The 13199-nt window shown below is 40.8% G+C and overlaps 1 protein-coding gene across 1 annotated transcript; it reads right to left on the bottom strand.

The window, feature by feature from the left end:
- Positions 1–8056: 8056 nt before the first annotated feature.
- On the bottom strand, positions 8057–12428 carry LOC119434698 (E3 ubiquitin-protein ligase RNF26-like). The gene has a single exon (XM_049672098.1). It carries the CDS (start codon positions 12295–12297, stop codon positions 11278–11280), a length of 1020 nt encoding a protein of 339 aa, XP_049528055.1. The 5' UTR covers positions 12298–12428; the 3' UTR covers positions 8057–11277.
- Positions 12429–13199: the final 771 nt, after the last annotated feature.

Here is a 13199-nt window from a genome sequence, read left to right as displayed (position 1 = left end):
CTTGGCACTTCTCACTAAACTGCTGGCTAGTTCATTCTTAAATTTTGCGCAGAAGTGGTATTTCACAGTGGATGCTTTAAAAATAAATTATGGGTGTGCGAATATAGTAATTTCTGAAATCGAATACGAATCGAATAGTGCCAAAGCGAATCAAATTGACTATTGAATACTTTTTCAGTAGTTTTTGAATAGTTTTCAAATAGTGAAGAGTAATCATTTGACCATTAATATAAAATAAAGTACTAGACATACCAGTATTCCACACATTAGCAAGTGTCTGTCGTTGCATGCACATTATAAAGTATGCTTTATCAAAACCTGAAATGGAGGATTATAAACAAATAAGCAGGATTCTTCAGGGCATGAGTGGTTATGCTTTATAAAAATAAAGATTTAAAAAGCTGTCTTGTGAGCCCATTAGCATCGTTGTATCTTTGAGTATAAAATGGAAATGTGCGTTGACTGTAGTGACAGCAGAGCCAAAAATCACTTTTTCTCTAGTTAGATTTGTCACTGCAGATGGTGCCACTATTACATCAAATGATGTTGCAATCGAGTTCGTTTACATTTAGACTTTAAGAACACGAAACTGCAACATCAATAAATAGTATTGAACAATACCCATTGCTGAATGTCATGCCTGGGCGAAATTTGAGTGCAAATGATAGCAGTTTAGCTCGAAAAAAGTTTGGCTCTTTAGGCGACAGTGAGCTCTGCGTAACTTGCTGTTCTTTATGTTCACTGTGGCAGATGTGAAATTTCCTTGATTATTTTATGTTTGATCGTGCACAGCTGGCAATTTCAAGTATTTGAAAACTATTCAAGCCATATTTCCATTTGTGAATGGTGACTATTCGATTCAAGGAACTATATTCGAATAGTCACTATTTGGCTTTCGGTCCACGTAGTTTGCATCTTTTACATATGATTATCAATACAAATTGATTGATTGATTAATTGACTTCTGCCACACCTTTTACTATGCATCTGGGATTGTTGGCCTCTCCTCACTCTATATGTCTATAAAGTCAGCAAAACGCTGTAAAGTGCAATCAATGATTTGCTTAGCATGCAGTTTAAGTGTTTAAAGTTGTTTATTCTAAAGATGGGATATAGAAAGAGAAGCGCACGCATCAAAACGCTCTTTTTCTACTCGTTACAGGTTGGTCTTTTTAACTTGTCCTAGTCCTCTCAGGCGTGCTTTAATCTGCTGCCGCTCCCTGCCAAAGTGCTGCATGCTTGACTGTTGTGGTGGTGTCCGTTTTTGAGCTTGAAAAATGTCGGTATCTGATAAGACACGTCCCAAGTGCATGAAAACTGTGTCTGACAGCAGCCTTGTCATGAAATGCTCAGTATGCGATAAATCGTATCACCTGGGCAAATGTTCAGGTGTTACGGAAGCGGCGGCTAAGAATAAGACAGAAGCATTCTTTGCCACATGGAACTGTCCTCAGTGTTACTCATCCCGTTTGAGAGGCTCAGGCAACGACCGAACTGACGGTGACATTTTTGCAGTGCTAATTGCTATCCAAGCTAAACTAGAGAAGATGGAAAGCCTCCCAGAGAAAGTAGACAACATTGAGAAGTTGATTACGTTGATGTCGGACAAGTATGATGAGGTGTTGAATGTCATGTCGCGACATGACGCAGAACTGAAAGAGCTGCGGAAACGCGTTGAGGCTGTTGAATCCCGCAGTGACACTGAGGAAGTTGAAGTCCTGAAAAGGACTGTTAATGACTTGGAGTATAGAAGCCGCAGGCAAAATATAGTTATTCATGGCGTCACAGAATCCCAAAATGAGGACTTGCTTTGCAAAGTCAATGAGGTTGCCCAGTCTGTTGGCCTACCGGACCTACTTCCAAGTGATGTTTCCGCTATGCACAGACTTCCCTGTATGCCAAACAAAACCCCAGGTATCATAGTACGCTTTGTTCGCCAGGATATGCGAGACAATTGGCTGCAGAAAAATAAGGACCTAAGAAAACTGAAATCTAAAGTAGCAGTAACAGAAAACCTGACTCTGTTAAACCGGCAGCTACTGCAAACTGCCAAAAAATGGGCGGAGCGTTCTGGGTATCAGTATGTGTGGTGTCGAAATGGCAAGGTTCTAGTGAGAAAGAAAACTGGAGAAACTGCACATCTGATTCAAAGCAATGAGGACTTGAGAACACTAGCCGAGTAAAGTGCTCCCTTTAGAAATGGCTGGTAAGAGTATGACTGGGATAAACTTCACGCCTGACGACATAAACAAGCTATTGGCTGGTGGTTCTGACTGCTTATCTTTGCTGAATATAAATGCCCAGTCAATCCGTGGAAAACTTGATGTTTTTCACGTGTTTCTACAAAAATTCACATTTGACTTCACGGGAATTATGTTAACAGAAACGTGGATTTCTAATGATTCTGAGTGTTTTAGTTTGCCTGGTTATAGTTCATTTTTTCTCAATCGTGTAAATAGACGTGGAGGTGGTGTGTGTTTGTTTGTTCGCAACAGTTTGCACTGCGAATATGTTGATCGATTCAGTATTCTTACTGCTGATTATGAGGGGTTGTGTTTGTTAAATAACAAATTCCTATTCATTGTGGTGTATCGTCTGCCGCAAGGTTGTGTCCAATCATTTTTTCATTATCTAGAGGAAATTTTTCAGTTTGCGAATGTTAATAATTACCATGTACTACTCGGTGGTGATTTTAATATCGATATTAAGGAGACGTCAAATAGAACTAATGAATTATTTGTTCTTCTTGAATCGTATCTTCTGACTAATGTAGTGAATGTTCCCACCCGTGTCACACCTACATCAGAAACAGTTCTTGATCTTCTGATCACTAATATGGCAACTGAAGTTTTGTTCACCGGTGTTTTAAACTATGCATTAAGTGACCACCTTCCTGTGTTTTTAGTGTGTAATGTTCCTGCTTTAAACACATACCGCAAAAAAACACCCTTTATGACGACACAGCTTATCAACTCTGAATCACTTGGGTCATTTAGGGCTGCCATCATAGATAAAAACTGGGAGCCAGTACTCGAGCAAACAGAAGTAGGTGAGGCGTTTAACACATTCCTGGATACTATATTCATTTCTGTATATCGAATAAGATTCCCTACAAATGTGTCAAACCTCCGAAAAAAGCTAGGAAGCCCTGGATGACACCAGCCATCCTTCATATGATCTCTTATAAAAATAAACTATTTCAGAAGTTTTTACAAAGCCGTGATCCAGGTGACTTTGCAGCCTTCAAAGCGTACCACAATAAGGTGACTTCTGCCTTGAGAAAGGTTAAGGATGATTACCATATCTCTATGTTCAATGCCACAACCGATCAAAGTCAAGTCTGGGCTAAGCTTAATCGCCTACTTCATAGAACTTCGAATAAAACACCTGAAGCTCTCGAAATCGACGGAACTCAGTATAGCGGTGCTCATTTAGCCGACAAATTTAATGATTATTTTACTACATTAGTTAACAGTTCACATGATCTTAGTGCGCTACATTATATTAACAATCACGTGTGCGACTCCATCGTATTATTGCCTACAAGCAATGAAGAAGTACTAACAGTATTTAAGAATATGAAAAAAAGCAGGAGCGAAGATGCATTTGGCTTAAAATTGTTACCGGTTCTTCATGTACTTGACGTCATATCCCCAATTCTAACTCATATATTTAATTTGTCACTTAGCTCCGGAGTTTTTCCATCAGCGATGAAAAAAGCTAAAGTTATTGTTATTTATAAAAGTGGTCCTAAAAACGTGCTCAGCAATTACAGGCCAGTGTCGATCCTTCCGATCTTTTCCAAAGAGCTGGAGAAGATAATTTTTATTCGCCTCAACAGTTTTTTAAAAAGAAACAATGTTATATCATCTAAGCAGTTCGGCTTTAGAGAAAACTTATCAACAGAAATAGCCCTACTTAAACAGAAGGAATTAATATTAAATAATATTGAATGCAAAGTACTTACCATTGGTGTATTCGTAGACTTCTCGAAAGCCTTCGACCGGATACATCACATCACTCTGATTAAGAAGCTCTCAATGTATGGTGTCCGCGACGTAACGCTTAATCTACTTTCCAGCTACTTGACTGATCGCACTCAGTCAGTTCACCTAGGAAATTTTTGCTCCCAGTGGAAATCAATTAGCCACGGGGTCCCACAAGGAAGCATACTGGGGCCCTTACTGTTTAATATCTACATAAATGATTTGGTGGAAATAGATAATGAGGCTGATTACATCATTTTCGCTGATGACACAAGCATATTTCTTTCAGGAACGGATGCAGGTTATTTAATTCGTAAGGGTAATGATGTACTTGCAAAACTTCACGCGTGGTCCAGAAGAAATGCATTAGCAATTAACACAGTAAAATCTAAAGCCGTTATATTCAGACCAAAAAATATGCACTTTATGACTGACCTCAACTTAACCCTTGGTGAAAACGCTATAGCAATAGCGAGTACCGTGAAAACACTAGGTGTTTACTTTAATGAATTCATGTTGTGGAACAATCATATTGATTTGATAACCACCAAGCTAGCTCGAGTTGTAGGACTATTAAGAAAATTTCAACAGACGTTACCAATTAAAGTAAAGATGATAATATATCATGCTCTTTTCACATCGCATATTAACTACTGTCATTTAGTGTGGGGAACCACTACCATTACTTGTAAAAACAAACTTCTAATATTGCAGAAAGCTGCGATGAGAGCTATACTGAATGTACCTTTTACATCACATGTAAGTTCCCTATTTTCAAAATACCGTATCATGGAAGTAGAAAAAATATATGAATTCCGTATTCTTAAGTCCTATAAAATGCAGGTAAAACAAAACAATATGTTGCTTAGAGACATCGCTAACTTACATGAAAATCCCACAAATTACCCAACATGATGTCATGAACACTGGCACGTTCCACACCCACGCACAAATTATGGATTCCAAACACTCAGTTATGCATTACCATATATTTTAAATAAGTTTAAAATTACGCAGGAAAATATAACCACTTCTTCTTATTCTTTTAAAAGCATACGAGAACTTTTTTTTTTTTCTGATACAATATAATGTTGTTAGAGAAATTGCACTAATATCAAATGTCTCGTATGGCTGTATTTCTACTTTTGTAGCCGCACTGTACTGCTTTATTCAGTTTTTTTTTTCTTTTTTTGACGACATTGTAATTATTTGCTGTATACCAATGTACTCTGTGTTTTCTGCCCTGCACTGCCAAACACAATAGGGATATGGGAGCTTTGTCAAGCTGCTTTTTAGCGGCTTTTACTCCCATACACCTCAAACATGTTGTATGTAAACATGTTGGAAATAAATTCAATTCAATTCAATATATACAGGGTGTTTCAGCGAACACTTTCAAAAATTCTTAAAGGTTTCCTGTGGCAGATAGCACAATTCTAGTTAATGCGCCGGTCAACTCGAAGAGGCGGACATTACTTGCACAAAAAAATTGAAATGCATAATCGAGTAATTAACATAAATTCACTAATTATGTTTTTAACTAATTACCTGATGGCCCATATTGCAATTTACAAATTGTAGCCCTGGAGTTCGCCAGGCGGATCCACTTGGAACGGTTTCTCGGGATGACACCAGTTACGAGATATTAATTCCCGAACTTTTGCGGAGAAATGCATTGGCGTTCAGTTAAGGTTCTTAAAAAAACGTCGCTTTATGCATTGAAGAACAAAATTAACTGGAACGCCAATGCATTTCTCCGCAAAAGTTCGGGAATTAATATCTCGTAACTGGTGTCATCCCGAGAAACCGTTCCAAGTGGATCCGCCTTGCAACCTCCACAGCTACAATTTGTAAATTGCAATATGGGCCATCAGGTAATTAGTTTAAAACTTAATTAGTGAATTTATGTTAATTACTCGATTATGCATTTCAATTTTTTTGTGCAAGTAATGTCCGCCTCTTCGAGTTGACCGGCGCATTAGCTAGAATCGGGCTATCTGCCACAGGCAACCTTAAATAAATTTTGAAAGTGCTCGCTGAAACACCCTGTGTATATATATATATAATTTATTTAAAGAGCAGACGATGATGGTCGTCCCCAGGTGGGCGGCATCCTTAGTCCAGGACGCCGTGGTTCCTAGGTGCCCGTCGCGCTCTGTCCACCAGGCGAAGCTGGTCCTCAGGGCACGAGCTGGTCAGCAGGTTCTCCCACTGCTCCGGAGTAGGGGGTTGGGGGATCGGGGGCAGTGCCTTGTGTGCACACTCGCATACCATATGGTAGAGAGATGAAACAAAAAAAAATGTTCTGAAAAGGGACTTTAACATTTTGTGACGTGGCAAGTAAAAGCTCCAAGACAGTAGATAATGTGTGCTCTCGTCACTGCAGGGATACACTTATTACTTGTCCATGCAAAGTTGTGGTTGAGTAGATTGCTCTACACTCCTTTCAAGTAGGTGTTCTGTGGCCCCACGGCACAAGGGATTTCCACTAACAGCAGGAACTATTCTCAGCAAGCAGAGCTAAAGAATAAAAAAAGAAACTGACTATGACCCTGAGTCAGTGACAGCACTGAGCAGTGACAGGCCTGAACCAATACAGGCAGTCTGTGCCTGAGCACGATTGCACGTAGCTGCTTGTTCTGCTTCGCTTCCAATGCTGAACTTTCTCTGTTGCTGCTGATTGGCATGAACATGGTTCTCAGCCTCTGCTAATTGTGATGTGATGGCTGCGGATCTCTGTCTGGGTGGCTTGAACAGAGGCATACTGCGTGTGCATCTATGCTTTGGCTAAGTGGAATGCTTTTTATATTATACACACAATGTATCACTAACTTCTCCGATTCAACTTAGCTTGGCTCCACGTTACTCTTGATACATGTCACCCCAACATGGTCTCGCGCTGCCTCTGCACTGGCTTGCACCAAACCCATGCCCCACTGCTCTATGTGCATGTCATCTTATGTTTGTTAATATTCCTCATACAACCCTAACAAACTGTAATTGGACACCTTTTGACTGCCCTATACAAGTTATAGCCCATCTGTCATCCTCCTTGTGTAGGTTCCATCAGTTTACTTGCTCCCATTTACCGACTGTACATGGACAACTGTGAGTGTACAGTAACGTATGCATATGCTCAATGTACTGTAAAAAAAAAGGGTAACAGTAGGCGTCATCATGACCATACTCAAACTAGTGAGAAAGTGCAATTACTTGTGTCCCAATGTGTACGTGTTACAAGGAGGAGAGAGAATGAGCGAAGGCAGGAAACATAGAGATTAACCCGATGCACATCCAGTATGCCACCCTTTGCTGGGGGCAGGAGGTAAAGGTATCAAAAGAGAGAAATAGGGGAGAGGAAGAGCATTAGCTGCATGCAAAGGAGTCAAAAAACAAAACGGCAGATGCAGACTCTTTTTTAGCCTCAGTCATTTACTGCAATAGGCAGTTTACTTGGGAAGTACATTTCCCTTGTTCCAACTTTATTACTGTTTCTGCATGAGCTTCGTCTTCATTCCAGTGTTTGTGGAATACTCTGACTCATTCCCATGTCAATTCTCTCACAGCTTCTGCACAAGCCCCCACTCTTCATCTGGCCTTCAATTACTCCCTCTTTGGTAATTAATTATGCTCTCACATCATTGAAAATTTACAGTTCTTTTAATTTGCCTATACCAAATCTTATCGCAATATTTATTCCCGCTTGTCCATGGCAACTGGGCAAAGCTATCAAAATGAGTGTGACATTACATTATGTACATTGAGAAATCTGGTTTCCTAGAACTTAAGTACTTGTCGCAGTGAAAGACGCAGCATGGTCAAGTGACAGTCGACCGAGCATTGTCATTCATGGCAATGCAGTGCAGCCTTGCAGTATACTAGGAAAAGTGAAACCATACAAAAACTTCAAGGCATACTTCTTGTTTTTGTATATCCACTGATACTAACGCTTTCAATAAATTATTGTGGGAAGTCATTCCTGCAGTTTTTTCACATGCAAGGCATTTAAGGAATATACAACATATGGAGTTTATTCGAGATCAAAATATTTCTATATGCAGAACACCACAAAGTTAGCACAAAGTCTTTTTACACAACTTTTCAACAAAAATTTCTGGTCTGCACACATACACATGCCACTTGATACAGACTTCACTATGGCAGTTTGCCTTACGCTGACTCTCCTCACACACCATAATTTTCGTTGTAACCACAGTGATAAGCAGTAAAAAAACTTTAATAAATAGCATAACCCATTATTAAAAAGCAAGTGCATGATTTTGACAGCTCTTCTCACCTTCCCTAAAACACAGTCCTAATAATAATCAAAATGTATGTGCACTTGATTTGGGAATCAAACCAAGTGAATGCAGAAAGCTTTTGAGAAATATTTTGAATGTAGAAACCTTTTCAGCCTGTTCAGGCCACCTCTACAAGCACACCATAATTTTGATGTGCGCTAGCAGTAAACTAAAGGAGACCTCACTTGAGACCTGACCCAACTAAAAGAAGATACTTCCCTATTAAAGACCAAACACAAGATCAGACATAATGAACCGTGAAAACTATGAAATAAAATTATCATTTCGATGGGGGTGAAATGCAATAACACCTATGTACCGTGCATTGGGGACATGAAAAACTCCCAATACAGCTTTCTGTTGCTCAGTACGTGCTACATAAGTGTTTTTCCGAGTGTGAAAGAAGCCCGCGAATACACGCAGAATAGCCGCGCGACTGGTCGCTCGAGGCACTTTGCGTGTATTTGCGGGCTCCTTTCACGCTCGGAAAAACACTTATGTAGCATGTACTGAGCAACAGAAAGCTGTATTGGGAGTTTTTCATGTTGCTCTACAATTTTCTCATAGACACTTTGACAATTAGGACAGTACTTCTCGAGTTAGATAATTAATTACAATTAGCTAATTAAATATCAGTAACCAAAAAATTACTGGAGGCTACTCCACTGCACTGGAAACAATACGCACTAGTAGGTTTGTTTAGCGTAACACCGTTCCTCTTTTTTAACATCGTGCTGCGTGATAGCTGGGACACCCTGTAGATGTTGCACAGGAAGTTGGTGGAAGACACCATTCATGAAATATTTCTTTACCAAAATTAATTTAAAGAAAAGAAGAAACAATGCGCTCAAGGTGTTTAAAAAATTAAATTCTGGGATTTTACATTCCAAAACCATGATATGTATATGAGCCATGCTGTAGTGCGGGACTCTGGATTAACTTTGACCACCTAGGGTTCTTTAATGTGCACCCAATGCACGGTACACAGGCGTTTTTGCATTTCACCCCCATTGAAATTCGGCCGAGATTTGATTCCGCACTCTTGGGTTTAGCAGCGCAACACCAAAGCAACTAAGCCCCCACGGCGGGCAAAGTGTTTTGGAGACGACCAAATAAAACATCACCATAATAAATTGTTTCAGGTACAGTATAAAAAAAGTAATGAATTTGCTGCAATTAACATATAAAGCTTTGGTATGTGAAGTCCTGCAGGAACAATGTCCGTGAAGAGTGGGGCTCACTTTTCTGGACAGACACTTTATTGAAGCCTATGCACTCTTGCATGGCCAGTACATAGATTTACGTAAAATGGCAGTGATTTTCAATGCAATACTCGGACTTTGTACACCAAAATAATACTTTGCACACCATACCAGAGAACAAGTGTCCCCCAGTTCAACAACGAACATCCTTATCCATGCTTCATTTGTTTAAAGGGAATGACAACTAATCTTTATATGGTACCTATTTTCTAAATGTAGTGGAATGTTTACCATCCTGCGTGACCAACCCTACAGGCAGTTTGGTGAAAACAGTGGAAAATTTTTATTAATTATAATTTTTATATTTGTAGTGATTACCGTGCAGTCCTACGATGGAAACAGGCAAGCAAGTGTGATAGCAAACGTACTCTGATAATAAGTAAAAAAAAACCTGCCCACACAAGAAAATGAAAGAAAGACGTTTGGCTACCCAATTGGAGCTGACGAGAGTCAGGGTAGCCGAAAAGTGTAATTTTTTTCTGTGGTTGGCATCCTTTTTATCGCTTTTCTCATCAAGGTTATGACAAGCTTCCATCAAAATCTTGACATAAATTGTACACTGGCATGAGATAGAAGCCAGGTGCCAAGCGCAGCTGCAAGAAATGTTTTTTACATTGATGATCCTTTTGTCCAGAGTCAAGCCTATGCAAAACATCCTGTTTTTTTGTCTAAAAGACAGGCGCTTTTGTATGGCGCTCATGATTAACCAGCACGCGAATGTCTTTTCTTTGCGATTCCAGGGCTAAAGCTGTAGCTGTGGTTATGGCTTTGGCTGGCTACGAGCTTATCTAGGTAGCCAATCCAAGGAAGCTTGGCCTATTCAGTTCAAAGTTAAAATAGGGCGCATTATTCGTATCGCGATTATGAATTGCGGTTCACAACGTAAAAATATGCTACAAAAGTGTGCGTTGTACTTGAAGTGATCAATATGACCTGGGAGACATAGGATGATGCCGCAGAATATGTTGGTAGAACTGAAATGCGCACTGCACTGAATTTCATTAAACTGAACGGCATTTGCATCGGGTACAATGGCGCTTCGGTGGGGGATTTAAAGAAGTTCGTACAGTTGAATAGTTCGTTTAAATGATGTTCGTTAAAATGGTACTTTACTGTATGCACTTAATTTTCATGCTTTCTATTCCAAAATATTTTAAAATTGGACGCAATGCAGTTAACAACGAAAACAAAAAAAAAGCGCATTACAGCAAACACAAGCAAAAGAAATATAACCCATAAAAGCAAAGACAGTTTGATAACCAAGCGACACAGACAAATGATACATTACAGCATTTTTCTGGGCAATGTTTAATGGAAACCAGAGCATACTTCCACGGTTCCAAATTCACCAGCATGGATGAACAAAGCTGACCCATACTGGTTAAGCTATGTTCATGCCATTAATGGCCAAACTAATTAACAAAAGTTTTATTCAATACTGGAGCAACCTGCTTGGCTTGAGCAAAGTTTCTACAACATGGTTCTACTGCATCCTGGTCACACAAAGGCCAACTGAGAAGCCTGTATACATCAAACATGATAATGTTCCTCTCGCTATTTACATTGTGGGGTATGCACCACAGTGCACAAAATGTGTACATGCTCTGAAACCTTGATGCATGCACACAAAAGGCATGATGCAAAAAAAGGCATGATGCATTAAAAAAAAAAATCCGTTTTGTGAAACTTTTTGTACTTGCAAGGAAATGAGTCAGCTCTTGAAAATGTTCAAGCATACACAGGAATTGCTTCATAAATAGTCTGTCGACACATCGGACATGTCTGTCGCTGCTGCTGAAACAGTGTTCCAAGGCATTGGGTACACAGGGCAAAATGACGACAAGGCATAAGGATAACAGAACGTGCCTCACTTAGGCAGACAACACAGAGCTGTTTTTCTCGTTCCTGTTCAAGTTCTTGCTCGAGGCGATTCATTCTGTCCCTGCGTAGTGCAGTGGTTCGTCGCAAAGTCATCGTAAATGGAGGAGGCGATGGACTTCCCCTCCTTCCACCGGGCTGCCGCCGCCGCTTCCAATATGTGATGGTGTTGAAAAGACGCAAGACACGTCTCCACACGGTTCGATGAGCTCTTGCACGAACAGCAATCTTCAACATGACCGCTGTCAGGAGCAGGATTACTAATCCGGTGTACACGTCTCCCGGCTGTCCGAAAAGAAACTGCGACAGCACACAAGCCGTAGTGACGATCGCACTCAGTACGGAGTCAACTGCCGCCATAACACAGGTCAAAATGAACTTTGCGATCCCAGATACAACGCAGAGCGCATAACGCCCAACCTGAACTGCAATGTACGGCAGCATTTGCAACAACAGTACTGCTGAATTCAGCAGAAGCGCCAGGAAGCTGTAGCATGACGACACAACTACAGATGCTGTTGAGACCACTCCGTAGTATCCGTTCACAAAACTTGTTTTCAGAAAAGCTCCTAAACGAACCAGTGCAGATGAAGTCTTGATAATGCAGTCTACACTGCCATGGACTAGTGCGTCAGTTACGTTTACGATGAAACTGACAAACGAGACGATGTCCTGACAGAAGAAGGTAAGTTCTGTGTAAGCTTGGCACAAGCATTTCCCGAAATAACGAAGCACGGTCGTTGCATAAAAGCAGGAACCAAGAATAATACTTCCAATAAGTTCGTTGACGCGTAGAAGTAAGCACACAGCAGCAATGCAGCCATCGGTCACGCTGCTTAGTGTCCACAGAATGGCAGATATTACGTTCATAGCAGCCTATTCTTGAACAATGAAATACAACAGACATTACAACATTGCGTCCGTCTGTCCGTAACCACAGCGTTCGAAAATCAACCACCACCTCCTCAAATGCTGTCGCTGACGATGATGCTGTCTACCGCATCGAAATCGTGCGTTGCATCATCCGCTGCGCGGCTCTCCAGACGAATCCAAGCTAAAATCCAAGCCGCAAAGGATTGGAAAGGGAGTGGATGGGGAGTGGATCTCAGCGTAAGCAGGACGCATACTATAGTGCCTAGAATATACTTACTAGTGTGCCGACCGCGGGCTTTCCGGTGGCACGGAGAATGATGCCTTCCGCCGGCGGCCACCAGACGGCGACAGCCGTAGGAACCGTGCTATGCCGAGCAGCGTCTCTAGCCAACGCGCGCGTGTGCGAGAGACGCCGATGGGCTGTCCCAACCCGTTTCGCTCTGCGGAACGTTGGTTGAGGTGCAAAGCGTAATCGAAAGATTATGATTTTGTTGCACTTACAAACGATCGTACGCACAGTTATCATTATAACGCTAGATGATACCGGGTGTTTCTGCGAAAAATACGAATAAATAAATACGTGTTTTCCGAAGAAGTGTAACTTTTTTCCACAGTAAACTATTATATGCGAGCCATGTCCACAAATGCTAAATTCACACCAATTTGTATCTAATTACCACAAATTTACTAAAGATCTGTTTAATCACCTAACGGCACTTATTACGACTGACGGTAATTAAACAGGGCACATTTTCATGGGCGACACACCGTCGACTAATTTTGAACGTGCGCTCAATGTAGCAATTATTAAAGTGTTTCTCACAAAACTCACAAACAGCCGCCAGAGTTAGCCTTCGATCTGTCCTCTTATATTCTTCTCTCACTCGGCTAAACGTCCT

This window comes from Dermacentor silvarum, chromosome 1, assembly GCF_013339745.2.
Source record: "Dermacentor silvarum isolate Dsil-2018 chromosome 1, BIME_Dsil_1.4, whole genome shotgun sequence".
In the NCBI taxonomy this organism is placed as follows: Eukaryota; Metazoa; Arthropoda; class Arachnida; order Ixodida; family Ixodidae; genus Dermacentor; species Dermacentor silvarum.
Note: the sequence above shows the minus strand (reverse complement) of the source record. Positions and strands in the feature narration are given on the sequence as shown.